At 54.9% G+C, this 21,970-nt stretch overlaps 2 protein-coding genes across 7 annotated transcripts in view; both read right to left on the bottom strand.

The window, feature by feature from the left end:
- Positions 1–1,809: 1,809 nt before the first annotated feature.
- Positions 1,810–12,535, bottom strand: CCDC97 (coiled-coil domain containing 97). Its single transcript, XM_081215929.1, has 5 exons — positions 12,336–12,535; positions 8,883–9,338; positions 6,805–7,083; positions 6,203–6,332; positions 1,810–4,270 (listed from the first exon to the last, which is right to left on the bottom strand). Exons 1-5 carry the CDS (start codon positions 12,391–12,393, stop codon positions 4,150–4,152), a joined length of 1,044 nt encoding a protein of 347 aa, XP_081072055.1. The 5' UTR covers positions 12,394–12,535; the 3' UTR covers positions 1,810–4,149.
- Positions 12,536–15,022: 2,487 nt separating this feature from the next.
- The window catches only part of HNRNPUL1 (heterogeneous nuclear ribonucleoprotein U like 1), a 35,340-nt gene continuing 28,392 nt past the window's right edge, over positions 15,023–21,970 (bottom strand). For all 6 annotated transcript variants that reach the window (XM_081216725.1, XM_081216720.1, XM_081216721.1 and 3 more), the window contains exons 11-15: positions 20,778–20,946; positions 19,861–20,142; positions 18,431–18,720; positions 16,846–17,040; positions 15,023–16,262 (exon numbers count right to left, since the gene is read on the bottom strand). In XM_081216725.1, the coding sequence (XP_081072851.1) occupies positions 16,146–16,262; positions 16,846–17,040; positions 18,431–18,720; positions 19,861–20,142; positions 20,778–20,946 (1,053 nt within the window). In that variant the 3' untranslated portion in view covers positions 15,023–16,145. The remainder of the gene's footprint in view (positions 16,263–16,845; positions 17,041–18,430; positions 18,721–19,860; positions 20,143–20,777; positions 20,947–21,970) is intronic.

Genomic DNA, 21,970 nt, shown 5'->3' with positions numbered 1-21,970 from the left:
CTGCTGCACAAGCCGGTGTGCACTCTGGGTTCTGTGTACGGACACAGTGTGACTCGGCTAGTCGGCGTGTATGAGTTGGTTGTATCCCTGGGGTGTGTTATGCGTCTGGATTTTTTCTCAGCACACTTGCTCTTCTTTTCTGGGTGTAAATTTGCACATTCTTAGCATAAGTTTGATTGGAAGTGCGGGTGTTTTCCGTGTGCGTTTATGGGTCTGTGAGGAAAGTGTGTTTCCAGGAGGTATTGTGTGTGTGCCTGTACGTTGTGTTTCCTACTCAGGATGTTTTCACTGCCTGTGTGTGACGGTTCCCAGTGTTTGTGTCTGTGGGTGAGTAGCTTCTGGGTTACGTTTTGTGATCAGTGTGTGCGTTGCTGGTATTCCGAGCATGTTTGTGTGTCTACGGGGTGTGTCTCCCACAGGCTTGCTGTCCTCCTCCCAGTGTGTCCATCTCCGGACTGGTGTTCTCAGCCTCTGTGGGTATCTGTGAGCAGGTGGTGTCTGCATTTTGTGTCCCCACATGTGGGCTGATGACTTCAGTGTGTGAGCAGTCGTGTGGGTCTCTATTTTGCTCTATCACTCTCGAGTTTTCAGTGGGGTGTGTTCACGTTCACAAGCAGCTGCACGTGTGAGGCTGCATTTGTGCTGGTGTTTCCAGGGAGGGGGGGCATCCCGTGTCCCTAGTGAAGCCGCTGGCAACCCGAGCGATGCGGCCTCCATGCTGAGTGGAGGCTGTGTCTGCAGCGCGTCCCCTTGCCGGCTGGTGCCACGTTGGCTCGGGGCTGGCCGTGGCGGGCAGGGCAGGGCAGGGGCTGTGGTGGGCACTGGACCCACGCCCGGACCTCGGTATAAATATCTTGGGCTGCCGGCGGCTGTGTTTACTTGGCCCCAGCCCGGGGGCGGCAGCAGCCGGGCAGGTCTTGGGGGCGGGGGTGACCAGGCCACAGCACAGTCACTTCCTTCTGGCCAGACAGGCTGCAGCCTCCCTGCCCCCTTTCTGGGTGGGGGCGAGGTGGTGACCCCTCATTCTGGGCTCCCAGGGGCCACCAGTGAAGCCCTGACCCCAACACCCCCGCTGGGTTTCCCAGGATCTGGGAGAGAGACCAGCAGAGATGGGACAAGGGCGGTGGGCCAGGAGACAGCGGAGAGAGGGGTAGGAAAAAATGAGGGTGAAGACAAGAGGAGGAGGGGGGGCCTGTGACAGAAAGGCACGGGGACACGGAGACGGAGAGGGAGGGAATGACAAGGAGGGAGAGGAGAGAAGAGGAGGCAGAGGCCCGGGCATAACGAGGGGGAAGAGAAGGGGCTGAGAAGGGAGACGAGAAGCGATGGGGAGACGACGACAGTCAGAGAGCTGCAGAGACAGACGTAAAGGGAAGACGGAGCTGGGGGGAGGCAGAGGAAGGAGGCAGCAGGGAGAAGGGACGGCGAGGCAGGTGGTCGGAGGGGATGAGGAGGGGGGCAGGGCGCAAAGAGGCGTCAGACACGGGGGTGGGGTAGCAGCCAGCAGAGCCTGGCCGGGACAGACAGGAGACACGGGGATGGGGGCCGGATGCCCTCGGGGGGGCTCTCCCTTCCCTGACTCAGCCTCTCCGCCCACCCCAACCCCAGAACCAGGAGTGGAGGGGCAGGCGCCTCTCTGGGCACCTCCAGGTCTCAGCGGGTCTGAGGCTGTGATGGGGGAGTGTCTCTGGGCTCCACCTCGGTCTCTGAGACAGACGCTCCTTCTCTGCCGTCTGACTAACCCTAATTCTGACTCAATTGCTGACTCTCATCACTTAAAAAATGTATGTAACAAATTTAGATACGGCACAGTGTATCACAAATTTAATGATCAAATGATAGACTGGTGAAAAATGTGCCCATCACCCAGGGCTGATGCCTGTATTATGAAAGACCTCTCACAACTTGAGGGCATCAATACAAGTACCTGAGAGACAAACATCTCTCCCAATTGTGAGTCTAGCTGGCTGGATCGCCTTGGGCCTCCTCTGGGAGACACCCTATCAGTACTGACTTTTTTTTTTTTTTTTTTTTGCGGTACGCGGGCCTCTCACTGCCGTGGCCTCTCCCAGTTGCGGAGCACAGGCTCCGGACGCGCAGGCTCAGAGGCCATGTCTCACGGGCCCAGCCGCTCCGCGGCATGTGGGATCCTCCCGGACCGGGGCACGAACCCGTGTCCCCTGCATCGGCAGTCGGACTCTCAACCACTGCGCCACCAGGGAAGCCCAGTACTGACAGTTTATACTGCATGGGACGTCTGTGATGGTTCAGTGACAGATACTAAACACTAGATGACGCCGTCCGTCTGTGCATAGGAAGGACAGTGCCTAGCGCGGCAGGAGGGCCCCAAAGGTTTTAGCTGCTGTTATCCTCAACAGCTAACTCTCTCCTTCAGTCGTTAGCCCTGAAGAAGTCTGTGCGTCTGTCTACTCTGTGTGGCCCTGAGGGCGGACAGGCAGGCCAGGAGGTGGTCTCCAGGACTTAAGATTCTACACCCGAGTTTCCATCTCTGATGGCCACGTGGCCTTGAGTACGTGACGTCTCCTTTCTGGGCCTCCTGTGACCCACATACGGAATGGAGCTGAGCCCCTCGTTCGCGGGGCTGTGTGGAGGATTCAGCGCAGCATCAGGCACCTTGCTGGGCCTGGCACAGGACAGAACTGCTCAGTAACCGGAAGTTTCCTCATTTAATAGTCTGAACATCCCTCGGCCTCCGTCTAGCTCTCACTTTGTGTGTCTGGCTCTAATTCCAGTTGAGCCAGAGGGCAGAGGCGAGGCCTGGGGGTCAAAAGCTGTGGCCCCAGGAGTCCGTGGGGTCTCCCCGGCACTCTGGGCCCCATGCTGGCGGAGGCAGTTTTCAGGGTCCTTCAGGCCTGGCTCACAGGAGTGAGGGGTCCCCGGGCCCCACCTCTCTCAACACATGGCCTGTGTCCTCCCCCGCTAGCAGCTGGCCCCTTCCCTGCGTATGTCTACTGGGGGAGCGTGAGCTGGGTATGGGGGCATGGGAAGGCGGGATGCCTGGGTTCCCACAGGCCAGTGGCTGAGTCACCAGGCGGCCATCTGGCTCCCATTAGCCCAGGGCGGCAGGGGGCTCGGTGGGGCCGGCTTGGGGCAGGGATGCTGGGGCCGGCTGTGTGTGTGTATGTGGGGGGGATGACTCAGGACCCATGATAACAGCCTGTGCATATTTGGGAAGTGTAAACAGGAGAGGGAGAGGGAGGTGGAGGAAGTGAAGGAAGGGAAAACTGTAGCTGGGCAGAGGGAGGCTGGTGGGGCTGGGAGGGGAAAGTCCCTCCTCTCCCTCTATACCAACCTGGCAGGCCCACGATCCCACGCTGCCCCTGCTCACCTCTCCCAAACCTGGGTCCTGAGGGAGAGGTGAGAGCCGGTGGCCACCCGCAAGGTCTCCCCACTGCCCACAGCGAGGCCCCATTACTCAGCAGTCAGGCTCTGTGGCCCACAGCAGCCAGGATGGGGGATGCTCAGGGCCTTGGCGGGGGGTACTGAAACCCAGAGGTAAAGGCTGAGAGACAGAGAGGGACACAGCCAGCACGGAGGCTGCGAAACATGGAAGTGTGTGGGCAGGAAGAGCCATGGGCCCAGAGAGGGAGGCCGAAGGAGATGGAACGTAACAGAGGCAAGGAGGTGCGAGTGTGAGCCTGAGCCTCAGGCACAGAGGGGCAGGAGAGAGAGGCGGGGCTGGGGAGGGAGAGGCGGAGCGCCGCTCTGGGTTCAACCTGCCAGCTCCAGCGACAAAGGGCCCCACTGGCCTAGGTCAAGGGGAGGATATTCATCCTGGGCCCTGTTGTGGGGACAGAGGCCGAGGCACAGAGAGAGGGGGAGAAAGAGAAAGACAGAAAGGAAAAAGAGGGAGGTGGAGAAAGAGCGGGAGACACAGAAAGCAGGAGACAGAAAGGTGGTGAGAAAAAGACTGAGAGAGAGGAGAGAGGAGGGAGAGAGGCACCAGGGTTCAGGGGGAGAAGGAAATGGAGAGCAAGGGGGAGGGGGCCGCGGAGGTGGGACCAGACCCAGCGAGGCTTGGTGGTAGAGGGCAGCCACCCTGCTGTCGCCTAGAGAAAGTCACTGAGCCGGCCTGGCCTGTAATCAGCGGCCTCGTTGGGGCGGGGGACGGGGTGGGCGCCGCAGCCGTCAGTCCCTGTCCAGCTCTGGGCTGGGTGCGTCCTCGGGCTCCTCCTCATCGAAGTACCTCTCCTCTTCATCCCGGGCCACTATGTCCAGGTTGTCGAAGTCGGGGTTGTCGTCCACGGTGCTGCAGGGGGAGGGAGCTGTCAGGGGCTGGCTCTGCCTGCACCCCAGCCTCCCCGCTTCTGTGGAGAGGAGCTGGGGCCTGGGGCCCCCTGAAGTGAAAGGCCATACGCTGGCAGCTGTAAGTCAGAGCGAACTTACAGCTGGGTTATGTTGTGTCTCTCAGGGCTTCAAACAAAAAGCAACATTTTCCAAAGCAGAGATTTTACATGAAAACTTCTGGTTTCTCTTAAAAAGCCAGAAGATGTGGTGACACATGGGCCCACATCTGGGCCCTGAGGCAGTGGTTCTCAACCAGGAAGATTCTGCCCCCCCCCCCAAGGAACATTTGTGATAACTGGAGACATTTTGGTGGTTACAAGTTGGGGGGCTGCTACTGGCATCCAGTGGTGGACGTCAGGGATGCTGCTCGACACCCGCCACACACAGGACAGTCTGCACAAAGGGTTATCCAGCCCCAAAGGTCCACAGTGCTGAAGTTGAGAAACCCTGCCCTCAGGCAACAAGTGATCCTAAGTTGTGAGGAGGACCCCCGGTTGTGCTCCAAACCCTACCAGGCTCCCTCACACTCTCTTTGGTGCAGGAAGCCCTGTCCAATCCAGCCCCGCCACCCCTGATGAGACCGCCTACCCCTCACCCCTCGCACACCACGCTGTTCCTCTGTGCCCCTCAAGGCTCTTGCACCCGCTGTTCCCCCTGCCAGGAACGCTCTTCCCCAGGGTATTGATGTCGCTTACCCCTCACTTCCTGCAGGTCTTTGCTCCAATATCACCTGCTCAGAGAGCCTTCCCTGGTCACCTCATCACCCTGCTCCCAACCCCAACGCCGGGACCCTGCTTTGTCTTTCTTCCTGGCCCCATCACCACTAGATGTTTCGCACCTCCAGCACCTCCATTCCGCTCCTTGCTGCCTTCCTCGCCAGAGGGGGACTCCTTCAGGGCAGGGAACCCTTCCATCGGTTTTGTTCCCTGCTTGATCCCGAGCCTGGACCCAGCAGCGCTGAGCACCTGGTGGCTGAATGCAGCTCAGCAGCTGCCCCGCGGAGAGGGAACAGGCTTCAGTCCCCACCACGCCCCATTCCTCACACCAGGGCCGACGTCCTCGTGGGCACCTAGCTTTATGACAGCAGTGGTGCCCTTACGGAGGGCTCCCCACAGCCCAGGGACTCTACTCACTGCTTTGTGTGGAACACTGAGATCAGTCAATGTAAAAGTGGGTCAGCCAGACTCGCCTCTGGAGCTGGGGATCCCGGACTGGACCAGCGATGCTCTGGTACCAGGCACTGCTGTAGCTGTGGCAATCATGACACCACCCCCCGCACCCCCGCCGCCATTCTACTGATGAGGCCCTGAGGCTCTGCTTGTTCGTATGTCAGGGGGGCTGGGTTTGAAACCAGGGCCCTCTGCTCCCACACCTGATGTTCCAGACCACAAGGCGAGGCTGCCTCCGTTGACAAAACCATTTATCTTTTACTCTGATACTTCACTTGCCTGTGTCCTTTTCCCTGATGGCAAAATCCTTTTCCAAAGCAGGTGGCCCAGGTACCTTATCCCTGGGGTTCTACTGGAGAAATGAACAACCAGCACTGCAGGGGCACCCACCACAGGCCCCTCCACGCCAGGCATTACCCTGCCAGGGATTACTTCCTGCAGCATGAGGAAGTCCAGGGTCCTGGGGGACACTTAGGAAGCTTGCGGTAGTGGCATCCTACCAGGCCACCACCACCACCTACCCAAATGGGAATGTTTCATCAATATGGAGCTGAATGTCAGCCCTGCTCACTCCCCTCCTTCAGGTGAGGGGACTGCAAAGCTACTCCACGGTCACCCACTGATCTCTGATCTGAAAGCTTTAGGCTGTGTGACCCCAGAGCCCATGTCCTGTGGGGTGCCGGGCAGGGGGACTGGTGGGGGCGCGCGGGAGGGCACGGGAGCACCTGTAGTCAAAGTCCCCATCCTTGCCGTCCAGGAAGTGTTGGTGCATCCGGCTGGTGAACTCTTCCCGCAGGATCAGCCTCTCTTCCGAGTCGGGGACCCAGGCCTCCAAGTCTTTGCCAGGCCTCTGGTCTGTAGGGGGAGACACCCAGGGTGGGGTGTGTGAGGACTGTGCTGAACACACCTCCACAGAGAGCTGCATCCTTTGTGCTGGGTGGCACTGGGAACACAGCAGTGACCAAGACGGCCCCGTCCCTACCTTCCTGGGGCACACACTGAACACGTGACAACACAGTGCTCTGGAGGCCACAGAGCAGGGTTAGGACCTGACGCCTGAAGGGTGGTAAAGGGAAGGCACTCCTGGCAGAGGGAACGGCATGAGCAAAGGCCTGGAGGTGGTGGATTGCTTGGTGTCTTCGAGGAGTGGGGACAGGGATGCTGGAGAGGACGGGAAGGGCCAGGGCACGCAGGGCACGCAGGGCACGCAGGGCAGGGACGTGATCTGCTCCCACAGGCGGGCCCGGCCTAGTGCTGTGGAGCTGAGACACACAAGCCTGGGGCTGGGCTGTGCCGACACCGGGGCCTCCTCACTGCCGGCCCTCACCTTCCCCGCCGCTGTCTTTCTCCTCCTCCTCCTCCTCCAAGCAGGCCTCCTCCTCCTCCTGCTGCTGGAGCAGCCGCTGCTGCAGCTCCCGCTCCTGGTAGGACTGGAGCAGCAGGTCGGAGAGCGAGCAGGTGGGAGTGCCGGGGGATCCAGGCTTGGGCGGCCAGTGGGCCGGGGTGCGGGCACTGAGCTCCTCTAGGGTCAGGTACTGCCCGATGTACTGCTCATACAGCAGCGGGGCCCGAAACCGCATCTGCTCGTCGCTGAAGTACTCGCCCCCTGCACGGAGGAGACAGGGTGGGCGTGGAGTCAAGGGCCTGCGGGCCAGGCGAGGGGCTGGGCGGAGGGTGAGTGTGCCTGCACAGACCTGTGTCCACCCAGGCGTGGGACCACGCTGACAGGAAGCCGTAGACACACAAGTGTGATTGTGATCGTCCACATTCAGGAATGTATGCAAACATGCACAGATGCCTGAGGTCGTGACCATGAGAACTCATGCACGTGTCTAAGCACGTGTGCACAACCAGGCCTGTATCTACGTGTGGACTCATGTGTCCAAACATGTAGGGTATACAGTCAGGTTGCTGGCCATCCTGGCCCGAGGCACTGCTGGCCTAGGGCCCGTGTACAACTGTGCCTGGGCAGGATTCGTGTGTGTGTGTATGTGTGTGTGTGTGTGTGTGTGTGTGTGTGTACACTGCTGTGGGTCCCTGCATCTGGGAGCTGGTGTGCAGGACGTTGTGGGCAGGTATACTGTGCATGGAAGCCAGTATGTAGACTGTGTGTGCCTGTCTGCTGAGCCCCGTTCTGGCTGTTGGTGCACACACCTGGACACGCCTGCACTGCTGGGCACATAAGTGTACATCTTCATGGAGCAGACATGTGTGTGTACAGCGTCAGGTCTAGCAGGGCATCTGCCCAGGTGTGGGTGTCCCTGTTGGTCTTCCAGACCCCAGATCTCACCTCTCCCCAGAGCATTCCTCTCTGCAACCACCCCTTCTGAGGGCCTGGCTTCCCCTCTCCCCAAACCCAGGGCCTTCATACCTCTCCTGATGTCTCTTCCGGCATAGGCAGCTCTGTCCCTCAGATAACAGTTAAGCCTGCCCAGCTCCTCCCACCGCTGGTCCTAGCCCCGCCCTCAGAGCCCAGGAATCCTGTGACCATCCCTGTCCTGCCCTCCATCTTGCCTTCTCTCTCTTACCCCCCTCTCTCTGTTCCCGATGTTTCCCACCACATTCTGTTTCTCTCCCTCCTTCTCCCTATCTTTCACTGTCACTCTCTCTCTCTGGGTCTGTTTCTCCCTCCTCTCCTCTGCCCCTCCGTCTCCACCCATCTCCGTGGCTCTGGCTGTCTCAGTTCCTGCCAGCTAACCCCACTTCTTTCATTCACTCACCCTCCCTCCTCTCTTCATCCCTGCTCCTCATCTGTCACTGTGTTCCACTCTCTCCGGATGCCTTTCTCTACAGCCTGTGCCTTCTCCCTAAGTAGAATCTTAACTCACTCTCTCCTTCATCTGCTCTCATCTTTTAACTTTAGTTCTGGTGTCTTTGGTCACAAAGCTGCTTGTACCTACATCATGGTCAAAAAGGTACCAATGTTACAAAAATAATAAATAAATAAACAAATAAAAAAGAGAAAGGTACCAATGTTTTCCATGCTTTTCACATGTGTTTCTTTTTCAAGAGGAATTGCCTCCCCTGGGTCATGAACATATTCCCCTAGGTTTCTGTCAATGCCTCTGTGTACAGTGTAAGGTAGGGATCTAGTTTCCCTGAGGGGTAACCAGTTCTCACAGTGCTGGATACTGTGTGTCCTCGGCCTGCTGGTCTGAAATGGCACTTCTGTTATCTACTAAATTCTGACCCTTCTCACTGGCTGCCCCATTCTCTTCCCGTGGGTCCCTGTTTGTCTCTCCCTATCTCAGCCTGTCACCTCACATTTCTGTCTCCATCTCTCCCCGGGTCACTGTCTTAAAACTTATCTCCCAGGATCTCTGTCTGCGTTTCTGCTCCTGCATCCTTGTTTCTCACTTCCTCTGCTTCAGTCTCCCCTCCCACCCAACCTGTCCACCCCCACACCTTGGATGAGCTCACGCAGGGCAGCGTAGCGGCGGTTACGCAGGCGGGTGCGCAGGGTGCGGGGTCGGGTGCTGCCTTGCCGGGCCACCTCGGCGCAGTAGAAGTCCGCGCGGTGGTCACCGCGCAAGTGGCCAAAGCAGGCCAGGTGCTCCTCCCGGAGGCCCGTGCGGAAGCGCTCCAGAAACACCAGTGGCTTCTCATGGTACAGCTGGCCCAGGATGGCCACCTTCTCCTGCTCCGTCAGGTCGGGCTCGCCCTGCTGCTGGCTGCACACGGGCAGGCGGCTGGCAGCCACGGCGCGCAGCATGGCACTCACCGCCGCGTCCTCGACCTCTGAGGGGTCAGTGTCTAGGGCCTTTGGCTCTCCCTCTGCTGCTTCTGCCTTGTCCTGGGGTTGGGATGGGACCGGTGTCCAGCTCAGCTCCCCCCAGTGCCCAGGACTGGGCTCCGTGCAGCCTGTGGGGAGAGGCGAGATCAGTCAGTCCAGGATGGGAGAGCAGATGGGGCAGTGGGTGCTCACTCACTCACTCACTCATTTCACATTTATTGAGCACCTACTGTATTCTGGGCACTGTTCTAGGCCCTAGAGATACCACAGTAAGCAAGAGATTGACAGTTTAGTGGGGAACGCAGGCATATGAAAACATAGTTAGTGAAAACATAGAGTGTGTTAGGTGGTTCCAAGAGCTGTGTAGGAAAATGAGGAGGGAAGGAGGAGGGAATGGGGGTGAGGCTGCAATTTTAAATGGACAGTCAGAGAGGGCCTTGCCCAAAAGGTGACATTTCAGTAGAGACCTGAGGTGGTGAGGGACTGAGCCACGAGATTTCTGTGGGAACTGGCAGAGGGAACAGCCAGTGCAAAGGCCCTGAGGTAGTGTGCTTGGTGTATTTACTTGGTCCTTGAGCACTTCATTCATTGATTCACTCAATTTTGCCTTTTCCCTTGCTCATGAAATCATCAATACATTCACTAAGTCGTTTACTCACACTCATTCATTCTCCTACTCATTTGCATATCCATCCAACCACTCTTCAGCAACTCTAAATCTATGCCAGGCACTGAGCTGGGCAATGCTGAGGACCCCCGGAGGGATCCAGTTCAGCTCCCAGAGGGCACCCTGTCTGATGGGGGAAGACAGGCAAGGTCAAAGACAGCACAGGCACTGGTAACAGAAAAGCGGAGCGCTGGGCAAACCCTGGTGCAAGCTGCTTCTCAAAAGTGGTGGCAACTGGAGCAAGGCTACAGCACGCAGGAAATAAGTGAAGACAGGAGGTACAGACAACTCCTTTAGCTTGGCTGGGGTGGGGAAGAGAAAGAGGGTGGTGGTTACAGGCACAACGGGTTTCAGGGAGGGTTTTAATGACTGAGGCAAGAGAAGACTGGGCTGGACCAGGTAAAGGGGCTGTGGAGGAGGGGACAGGAGGGGGTCGTGGTTAAAAAGACGCTTGGGAGGCCGAGTAGGACAAGTTATTGGAATGAAGGGCTGGGAGGTGAGGGAGGTATCCAGTTAAGGTACAGGGCTCTGGCCAGGGGCCTGGTCAAACTGTCCCTGACACAGAGACATGGATGAGGAGCAAGTCTGGGGGAAGATGCTGAGGCCGGTTTGGGACATGGATGGTATGACAGGCCCAGGAGACATCCAAGGGGAAGCATTTACAAGACTGCTGGTACATGGGAGACTTCTCAGGGGAGAAGTGTTGGGTTGGGGACTGAGTTATGGGAGTCGTCAGAGCAAAGAACAGAAGTAAAGCTGAAGGAAATAAGAAGTTGCGGGGAGGGTGGGGGGAGTGTGTAAGGTATGAAAAGAGAAGAGGGGCCAAGAAACAGTCCTGACTGGATGGGGAGAAGACATGTCTATGAAGGAGGCTGTGAGAGGCTAAAAAATGGCCCCCAAAAGATAGTCACGTCTTAATTCCTGGAACCCGTGAATGTTACCTTACATGGCCAAAAAAAAAAAAAGGGGGGGGGTCTTTGCATATATGATTAAATTATGGATCTTGAGATAGGGGTATTATCTTGGATTATCCAGGTGGGCCCTAAACGCCATTACAAGTGTCCTATAAGAGGGAGATTTGACACACACAGAGGAGAACACAAGGTGAAGACAGACAGAAGCAGAGATTGGAGTGATGTGGCCACAAACCAAGGAATGCCAGGAGCCACCAGAAGCTGGAAGAGGTGAGGAATGGGTTCTCCCTTAGAGCCTCTGAGGGAGCTCTCCATGGCCCTGCTGACACCTTGATTTCAACCCAGTGATACTGACTTCAGACTTCTGGCTTCCAGAACTGTGAGAGAATAAATTTCTGTTGTTTTAAGCCACCCAGTTTGTGATCATTTGATACAGCAGCCCCAGGAAACTAATACTGGCTGAGCAGGAGGAGCCCGAGAGATAGGAAGGATATCAGAAGGAGTGGTGTCACAGAAACCAAAGGAATATTTTCAAGAAGGATGGAGGGGTCAATGGCATTGAATTCTCCAAGTAGTCTAATAAGGAAAAAACTGAACAGGGTGACTCAGTTTAACTACACAGGGCGTTCACTGCAGACCCCAATGGGTGCAGTTTCTGAAGGTAAAAGCCAGACTGCAGTGGGTGGGTAGTGAGGAAATGGAGGCGAGTGTGCATGACTCTTTGGAGAAGATAAATGGTATCTGGAAGGCAGCATGGAATCAAGGGATAGATTATCTTTTTAGGTTAAAGCTTTTTTCTTATTATTATGGAAACTTTCAAACATGCACATAAGTAGAAAATACAATGACCCCCCCCACCACCAATATATCCATCATCCAGCTTCAAAAATGACCAATTCTTGTCCAGTGATGTTTCAACCAATCTCTCAACCGCACCTCACCCCACACGGGATCACTCTGAAGCACCAGGATAGAATTTTAAAATGAGCAAAACAAAAGCATTTTAGGTACTGTTGGGAGGCATCAGGAGAAATAAAAGAGACTGAAGATGCAAAAGAGAGAGATGGGGGAGCACAGAAATGAATTAACGACCCTGAGGAAGCAGATGGGACTGTGGACTTTCGGAGAAGGGGAATTAGAATGAAATGGGGGGAGCCGTTAGTATGGTCTAAGTAGAGTTTGCATGGGACAGGAGGAAGCAAGGGAAGGAGGTAACTTGAGAAGCACGGTTGACTGGGACAATGGGAGAGCCCAGGACAGAGACGTTTATGCTAGCCTGAGAGCTTGGTAAGGAACTGGATTAGCCTGGGACACGGAAAGAGCCGGCTGGAACTTGGAAGAGGTTAATTTCGGGGGAGGGGATGAGATAAAGGAGGTCAGCCTGCAACGAAAGGGGTTAATCTGGACAAAGTGGTGAAGGGGACAGTTAGGGCCGAGGGCAGGTGTCCCCTTTTAAAGAGTCCTCCTTCGCCTTCACGGGGAATCATTTCCCAGTGACACCGCAACTCCACCCTCCCACCGCCTCCGCGTGGCCAGGACCTCACCTTCACGGGGTTCCGTCGCCGCCGTCGCAGTCGCAGTCGCTGTCGCTACGGCCTCCATCCCGATTCTCTACGACTTGTTACCTGCTGTGGCAGGCCCCGCACACCAAACCCGCCCCAGGTCCTCAGCGGCCACTTCCGGCCGAGCACACTCCCGGGCCCGGGTGCCCCGCGGCACCAGGAACCAAAGTTCCGGGACGAAGTTGGATTTTCCTATGCGCATGCGTGCTTCCGTCCGGCCCCGCCCACCCCAGGCAGGAAAAGGGCACCAGGGTCAGATAGATTCTTCCGGCACGCCGCACCCCCGCAATTTGAACCGCTACGAAATTGGACTATCAGGAGGGAAGGCTTGTTCACCCTGTGCACTGCTGTGACTCCAGAGCCCAGCATGCTTAATTTGGGGATAAATGGTTTGAATGACCACTCTCCAGGGCCTCTGAGGGCTTGGGCTCTGGTTTAGACCCCAGTCTATCTTGTTTCTTCGCCACGTCAAGAATATTTACTAAGCCTTGTCGCTTGCTTCTGTCATCACACCCAATCCCTGCTTAGCATGAGATAGGTGGTGAGATCGGAGACTCAACTTCCCACTTTGTGCTCCCAGGACCTGAAGAATCTTCAGGTGTGGAGAGACCTTCGTCCTGATTTGCCCTACGTGACGGGTAGGGACTCACATTCAAGTGTTACCAGTGGCCTGAGTGGGCAGGGCTGATGGACCCAGAGAGCTAAGGGAGCTGCCCACCCCAGCCTGCAGGACCCAGGGAAGGTTCTTTTCTGAGAGTAAAGGACACCCAAACTGAGACCGGAAAAATGATCAGGAACCAGGATAAGAGGGAGGTAGAGAAGGGTCTCATGTAGGAGGATGGGCAAGGCAAACCCCTGGAGAGGAAGGCAGGCATCAATAGTTCTGGTTGCTTCTGTATGGCCAGGTAATAGGAAAGGAGTTCTAACTTGAAGGTCATGATCGGGCTGCAAGGATTGGAAAACCTCACAAATCTTTATGCAAAATTCCACGTACACATGTATTCCCAAGGCAGAAGTTCATGGCATTTAGATTCTAAAAGGGATTTGTGATTCCCCTATAACAAACTAGTGATCCTAAGTTTGAAAGGGGAGTGGTAAAAGGTAATGCCAGTGAGGTCACCAGGGGCCAGGCATGTGGAGCCTGTAAGCCATATTAAGTAGCTTGAGCTCCTTTATCCTGTGGGGAGTGAGCAGGGGGGTATCAGGGTAAGGGACTGGAGGTGAGAGAGATCTGTGAGGCTGATGCAGTAACCCAGATATTAAGGCCAAAGGCAGAAGAATAACTTCCCGTTTGCAATCCCAGGATAAGGGATCTGGAGGAAAGTGACTAATTTGTCACTTGGGATAGATGGGGACTGACTACACTTAGACATATTGCCAGGAGAGGCCAGCAGAGGGCACTGTTGCCCAACACATGGACCTGCAGGGAAGGGGACTTCCCAGCCTAGAGGACGGGAGGCCCTCCCTCAGTAGGGAGAGGCCACTCTAGAATTCCCTTCAGCCCAACTAGCCATCAACCTTGGCTCCACCTCATGTTCAGATGCCTTGCATCTGACCTCAAAAGTAGTCAACCTTCCTCCTCCCTGTTTTGTAGCCTGTGCTCCCTTCACAAGGCTCTGAGGCAGTTCCTGTGAGGGGAGAGATGGAGCTGAACTGGCCGTTCCTGTGCCCCAGCCTTGTCCCTCACAAGGGGCCAGGAGTATAGCATGCCTAAGGGGATTGAAGAAATGACTCAAGTTGCTGGGGAAGGAGGATAGGCTGCGGGGATGAAGTCAGACAGTTTTTTTTTTGCAGTACCCGGGCCTCTCACTGTTGTGGCCTCTCCCGTTGCGGAGCACGGGCTCTGGACGCGCAGGCTCAGCGGCCATGGCTCACGGGCCCAGCTGCCCAGCGGCATGCGGGATCCTCCCGGACTGGGACACGAACCTGTGTCAGCTGCATCGGCAGGCAGACTCTCAACCACTGCGCCACCAGGGAAGCCCCACAAAGTCGTTTGTCGCAGCTCATTCCTCTCTAAAAAAAATCTCCCTTCTCCACGAAGCCCTCACCTCACCACCCCCCTCCACCCCAAGCTCCCACAGCTGACCTTGGCACTGTCACCATTCCATGACAGGTCCGTGTTACCTCTGGACTGAGAGCCCCGTGAGGGCAGGGTCCAGGACTGCCTTGGTCATGCTATGTCCTCAGCACCATCCAGAGTGGGTGTGGGTAAGGAACAGAGCAAGTACCTAACACTGGCTGGATAAAGAAGCTCCTGGAATCCCCACTAGCCTGGATCCAGGAGCGCGGTCAAGAACCATCCTAAGTCCAGCACAGAGGCCAGGCCTGATGTGGATGGGCAGTCACACCAAGGGATGACCCCAACAGTCCAGCCCTAGTTTCCAACCATCACCCTACCTTGCTCTCTGCCTCAGGACTTGTTCCATCCTTTCCTACTCGCAAATTCCGGGAGGGATTTGGGACTGTGGGTGAACTGGAAAGGGCAGAGACCAGAGAACCACGTTAAAAGTGAACTGGTGGATTTTAAACTGAGGGCCTCAAGTTTAAGGGGGCATCCCCAGCGCCAAAAATGGGGACAGGCACACAAATCCCACAGTAAGTGTTTAATGAGTAAATAATGTCCCCTTGAAAAGGCTCCCACCCCAATTAAAGGCCAACTGCAGTAACACTTCAGGGTTGAAACCTTGCTTCCTTCCTGCTAGGAGGTGCCATGTCATTTATTGAAACAAAACAAAAACAAAACAAAACAGGGCAAACACATTTCTTAATAAGTGCAGTTTGTTAAAGTCCTGTTAAAACATATGGGTCAAGGGGAAGTAAAAATAATCAGAGGATCACTGTAGGAAAAACCTTTAGGTCTGGCACCTGGGAGACCTTTGGAGAGGAGGCAGTGGGAGAAACTTCATGTTCTGAAAGGAAGGAGCCCCCCAACTCCCTTCTTCCCTCTCACCCGATTAATCCCACCAGAAACTACCAAGACGCCCGGAATAAAATGTTTCAAGTTCAATAGTCACACTCTCTCCAAATACAAAAGGCAGGTACAATTCAACTCAACACAGAAGCTTGTGTGCAAAGTTACGGGAAACTGAGACATTGTATAAAAAGTTAGGTTAAAGATGATTCTGTGGTTTTGTTTTGTGTGTGTTTTGTTTTGAGGGTGTGGCTCTTCCTCGGTCACCTGAACTCAGCAAAGAAATGGTTATCCTAATGAAATATCAACAGCCGACCCACAGTAAAAAGGGACAAATTCTAAAAATTAAAAAAAAAAGCATTATTACCAAAAAAATATCTGTCGCTTCTTCCTCCCTCTGCATTTTGCTTTTTTAAACTTGTGTGTGTTTTTAAGTTTTTGATTTTTTTTTTTTTTTAATCCTGAAAAGTAGACAGTAAAACAGCTCCTGGAAGAATTTACAACCAACTGCATGAGAATCTGGGAAGCTGAGGGGCTGGAGTGAGGCTGGGACCAGAGGACAGGAAGGGGCCCTCCCCACAGCCCTGTAGCCTCACGGTACGACCAAGGGAGGTGGGGGGGTCTTTAGTCAAAAAGGAGGAAGGGAGGAAGAGGAAGAGGAAGAGGAGGGGGGTGGGGGGACAAACAAAATAAATGGTCATTGTTGCCTGTTTGAATCCGGAGGAAAATGCCCGGCCCTGTGTGGGGGAAGAGCCCCTTGGAGGAGAGGCAGCCCTGGGAGGACCTGTCCCCCAGCACCACGTGACCCGGTGGGGGTGGAAAAGGGGGGCCAAGGTGGGCGCTGGTGGAGGAAGCCGGCAGGGGCCTCCAGGACACACTGGCTACTGTGTGCTTGTGCCCCCCTGTGTGTTCCCGGAGTAGCTCCCGTAGTCATAGTTCCCGTAGTACGGCGGCCACTGGCCCTGGTTCTGATAGTACTGGTTCCACTGCTGGGCATACTGGGGAGAGAGAAACCAAGAGCACCAGGTTGTCATTCATCCAGACCCACATCTGACTTCTTCCCTGACCCCACCCTCACCCATGGTGGAGATGGGTATGGTGATGACAGTCAACACATAGGTCTGACAGAGAAATCAAGGTGCCTTGGGAGGATAAGTGAATGACCTGATGTCACATGGGTGGGCAGTTAGAGACTGAAGCCCAGGTATCCTGGCTTGCCAACCTAATGCCCTTTCAGGTATAGCTAGATACCATGTTCAAAATACTCAGAAACAGGCATGGGGCCTAGCATCAGTCAATCAGAATGGACACTGGCCATGGTACTGAATCAGGGTTTGAGGCCCCCTGCTAAGCCCTCTGCTTGCTGCACTGGGGAGAGGAACTAGGATGGCAGTTACTTAGCAGCCAGTGTAGAAGTGTTCAACAAACGGCACGGCTATACTGTACTAGATGGACATCAGCCCAAGGCCAGAGAGCTGCCCATCTTTTTAGGGATAAGCAGGGACACAGGTCTGGGAATACACATCCCTGTGGGGCCCCTAGAAGTCTCCCCATTCTCCCCCCTCCGCTTGTGGCACTTACCTGTTGGTACTGGTTATAGCTGGGCTGCGGGTAGGTCTGTGCGGTGGGGGGCGGCGGAGGGGTGTAAGGGGCTGGGTTGTAGCCGCCGTAGCTCCCATAGTTGTAGGCAGGTGGTGGCGGAGGTGGAGGTGGTGGAGCTGTGTAGCCCTGGCTGTAACCCCCCTGGTTGTAGGGAGGTGGCTGGCTGTAACTCGGCTGGAAAGTGGAGGGAAAAAAACAGGTCTCTGTGAAATAGCCAGCTCAGCTGGGATGCAGGAAGGGCCTTTGTAAGCAGTGGGTCCACAAAGGAACTTCCCTGGTGGAGGCTGTTTCAGGGCTGAGAAGGAGGTGGGTCACCTCTGTGACATGGCAGGACAGGGTAGGATCAAGAGCTACATTCTGGACTCTAATCCCAGCTCTGAGACCCTGGGGGAGCAAGGCACACAGCATCTCTTGAAATCCCAGTGGTTTTTTTTTTTCTCTGTAAAATGAGAATTACAACAGAACCACCCCTTTGGATTGCCTTGCGTATTCACTAAGCTTACGTGCACCATCCATTGGGCACAATAAATGGTGGTATTTGTTATAGGAAGACCTGCTAAGAAAAACAGTAGTGGCAATTTCCTAAGTGCTTCCCATGTCCAGGCTGGATCCTTAACTCCTCTAATCCTGCAATCAACTCTCTGAGGCAGGCTCCATTGGCTTCATTTTACAGAGAAGGAAGGTGAGGCTCAGGGAGGTGAAATCACTAGGCCCAAGCCACACAGGTAAAAAGTGGCAGAGCTGTGACTTGCCCCCAGGTCCGCCTAGTTCCAGAGCCTTACCTGCAAAGCTATGATGTCATCTTCCCCCCACAACAAACCTTGGAAGTGAGTTCTACAACTAACTCTAGTCCTTTATGAGGAAAACGAGGTCCCGAGAGGTGAAGCTGTTTGTCCAAGGTCACAAAACCAGAACGCTGTGGGGCTGGGGTTTGACTTTGTGTCTGCCCAACTCCTGTTCTAGGAAATATTCTGGTTAGACCAGGACTAGAACCATTCACCTGTGTCTCCTGGCAGCTGCCTCCAGGCCTGGAGTGTGGAAGGTGCCAGTAAACGGGGACCGCTCTGGTTACGGGGCCTGTGCGTACAGAGCTGAGCACTGGCTCTCTAAAAACTCAAACTGAGCCTGAAGCTCTCAGGGCAGAGGTCAAGTCCTCACCAACCTTTGAGTCTGTCCCTACATCCTGAAGACAAGGGGATCAGCCCCTTCAAGCCTAGGTTGAAGGGGTAACTCCAATTGAGTGCTTTCTTGGGGATTCAGTGAGGCCAGTGACACAGCCAAGAGAACACAGCCAAGAGAAATGTACTTGTGGGACCAACACATACAGCCCGCCCTGAGAGGGATGACAGAACAGGTAGGTCCCCCGATTTACTCTGGGTCTGGAAGGCATCTGGGAATATCTAGGGTCTGTCTCAGCCAAAAGCACTGGCAGGGAAGGGAGAAAGGGCAGGGCTGGAGGTAAGAGTTAAGACCTGTGGCTGGAGCACATGTTGGTGATTTCCCTGGACCCATCTCCTCTCACCTGTTCACACACACACGCACGCACGCACGCTTATCCTCTCACCTGTGGAGGGCTGTAGCTGCTGACAGTAGGGGTGCTGGTATTGGCGCTCGAGCCAGGGATGTTGCTGTTCTTAGTGTAGCTGCCAGCCCCTGGGGGGTTCCGAGCAGGGCTGTAGCTGGGTGGCGGTGGAGGCTGCTGTGGCGGTGGCTGCGGTGGCGGTGGCTGCTGTGGCGGCGGCTGTTGCTGGGGAGCCCGGTTGTAGCTGCCTCGGGTGTTGGAGTTGTTGTTATCCCGGCTGTTGTTACCCCAACGGTTCTGGTTGTAGCCACCACCTCCACTGCGGTTGAAACCTGCATTGGAGAACCAGGTGAGAGGCCCTGCTGTTCCCAATTTGGGACCCTCAGGAGCTGGGCTGTCTTAAGGACTGCTGTAGCTCCAGTGTGACCAGGCACGGAGCAGGAGCCCAGTCCCAGTGAACAAGTAAAGCACCCCCTCCAGCCTTCCCCAGAGCCCTGGGAGCACTCCCCCATGCCGCCCTGGTAACACTCAGTTGTTACGGCCTGCTGACAGGTTTGTCTTGCCCATTGGACTGTGAGCCTGGGACCAGGGCTGTCTTAGTTTCTACTGTGTCCCCAACATCTAAGCACTGGGGACAGTCCTTTTCAGGCTTGGCCAAATGGGCTGGCCTCTTCTGAGCCTTTGTGCAGTTTTCGTGAGCCCAGAACCCTTCCCCCAGCCAATTCCTACTGGCTTCTGGACCTCAGCTTAGACATCAGCACTTTGGGAGGCCTTTCCTGAGCCCTGCTCCCCTGCAGGCTGGATCAGGTATCACTGGAGCTCAAAGTACCCCCGGGCTGTGCCATTCAGCCCAGAATCCTTCTGGACTGTCACTACAGGGTGATATAGTGTCTGGGTCAAGGCTCTGTCTCTAAAACCACCCAGCACAAGACTGAAACAGAGTAGGGCATGCTTATTAAATCATGATCATACACTTCAGAGATAGCATAACTTAGTAAGAACCTGGGCTCTGGATCTATCACCACTTGATTCCAACTATGGATTCAGCTGGGTGAATCTTGGGCAAATTAACCTCTCCAAGCTTGTTTCTCCATGTGTTTTAGAAGCAAAACCAGTCCTAATATTTGCCCTGTGCCAGGTCCTGAGGTGGGACCCAGGGCTGGCAGTAAACTCGGTCCGGCCCCTCTTCTCAAGAAGCTCATGGTCAGATGAGGGGGGTGGGAAAGATTCATAAAAATAATAGCAATGCGACATACAAAGGGCCAAGGGCTTCAGGAGCAATGTCCAGGGGGAGCACGACAGTGGGAGAGTTTCCCTGAGGCCCCCGACTCTGATTTATCTCAGTTCTCTACCAGAGTTCAGCCCACAGCGGGTGACAGGGAAAGGTCATCTGCTGACTGAGCAAGCAGTCACAAAACGCAACCCTGAACCAGGAACCAAAAGCAGGGACAGCTCAGTGTGAGATGCCTCACCTCCTCGGTAGCTGCCTCCTCCGCTGCCTCCTCCTCGATTCTGGAAGCCTCCTCGGTTGCCCCCGGGGGGACCTCGGTTGTCATAGCGCTGGAAACCGCCGCCACCCCCACGGCCCCGGAAGCCCCCGCCGCCTCGGCTGTCAAAGCGCTTCTCAGGGGGCGGCCCGGCCCTGCGGCCTTCCTCATTGTACTGCCTCACCAGCTTGTCTGCTTCCTCGCGCTGCAGCTCAATGAACAGCACCTCGTCCAGGAAGTCCCCAACATCTGGCAACGTGAAGTTGGCTAGGAGGAAGGGAGGGCCCCAGAGGGAACAAGAAGAGGCGGTCAGCACCTTCTGAGGTCTGGTCTCCTTCACCCCCAGGACACTGGCCTGCCAGAAGGGAGGAGGAGGAGGGGACTGCAGTATAAGCGACAGAGGAGAGACAGGGTCCCAAACTCGGCCTCCCTGACAACAGTAAGGGGCTAACAAAGACCCTCTCCTCCCTTTCCTGAAGAGGTGGCTAAGCCCCACCAAACCAATGTATTATAACCCAGGGAGTGAGCCTGGAAGGTGGAATCATCTTCCTTATTTTTACAGAGAAGCAAACTGAGGCTTGCTCAGCCAGCCCACCCAGTGGGTGCCAGAGGCAGACGACCAACTGTGCAGGTCTCTCGGCACCTGTTCCCACACATCCTCTTCCTCATCCTGCCCCAGCCCCAGCCCCATCTAGTCGGAAAACCTTGCCCCAGGAGGGATACAGGCAGCTTTTCCATTCACAGCTGTACTAGACAGGGAAGGGACAAAGCAGAAGCACAGAAAGAAAGAACAAGATAAAAAAAAGAATAATCAAGGACCTGGGAAGGGAAAAACTGTGCAAGGCCCTTTTTCTCTTAAGGACCCTGCTGCGATGTCCCTCTGGGAACTGCTCATTTCCTACCTTTCATTTCTAAGACCGCGTGATCTGGGACATCCTTCCCTTCTTCGTCGGTTCGCTTTATTGTTCGGTCTTTTAGGTCCTCATCAGTGGGACAAATGACAATAGCTTTGCGCTGGAAGCCTTCAAATGGTCTCATTTTTCGTCTCTGGGCTGACCCATAAACATTTGTCTAGGGGTAGGTAACAGAAGAGGCAAGAGATGGTCACTACAAGTTGGTTTTTTCCTCTGTGGGGTATTATGTAGGCCAGGGACTGAGAAAGGGATACTAGTTCTCCTAAGCAGAGAAACTCAGGAAACTACTCTTCCCTTTTAAGATTCTTGAGACTACCCTCAGAAAATGAACTGACTTGGGAAAGTGGCTGCTGACAGTAACAGGACAAGGGATTCCTAAAGTTTGGGCTTTGCTTTTTTAATCCAGTTTGTTCGTGGTATTGTGCATTACAGCCCCCTCAGCCCCCATTCTAAAAGTAACACATGCTCACAGTAAAAAAGTTCAGAGTACAAGCTGTAAAGTTTAGAGTAAGAATCCTTTCATCCACCTACTGCCATTCCTACTTCCCAGATATGACCTGTATTGAATTTATGTATTTCTAGAAATATCTGTGTGATTTTTAACACTAATGGAATCAAACAACACACACTCTTCTGAAGTCTTTTTTTCACTTAATGTTTCTGTCATTTTTCTGTGCTGGTGTTCTCCTTTTTTTCCTTTTGGGGCGCACCACGCAGCTTGTGGGATCTTAGTTCCGACCAGGGATTGAACCTGTGCCCTCGGCAGTGAAAGTGCGGAGTCTTAACCACTGGACCGCCACGGAATTCCATGGTATTCTCCTTTAATAATATTTATAGAATGGATGCCATAATTAACCAGCCCCTTTGACAGTTGTATAGATCGTTTTCATCAACACTGTGGTTCTTTTATTCCCTTAGTCCTGCTCTAAAACACCAGACTCACCCACAAGCTTCTAACCAGGGAGCTTGACAAGGCGATAACTTGTGCTTTTAGCAAGTGCAGTTTTGCTACTAACTTTCTCTTCCCTTCTTCTAGGTGATGGTTAGGTGCTTCCTGGGCTGGTGCTGGCATAGAGCGGTGCTCTATGACACATCTGATTGAGAGCCGTAGTAAAGACAGCTTCCGTTCATTGAATACCTTCCACATGCTGGGCCCTCTGGGACTGGCGCCCAGATCTGTC

Source organism: Mesoplodon bidens (genome assembly GCF_964165515.1).
Source record: "Mesoplodon bidens genome assembly, chromosome: 18".
Lineage (NCBI taxonomy): Eukaryota > Metazoa > Chordata > Mammalia > Artiodactyla > Ziphiidae > Mesoplodon > Mesoplodon bidens.
The sequence above is the reverse complement of the archived record's forward strand: the minus strand, read 5'-3'. Positions and strand labels throughout refer to the sequence as shown.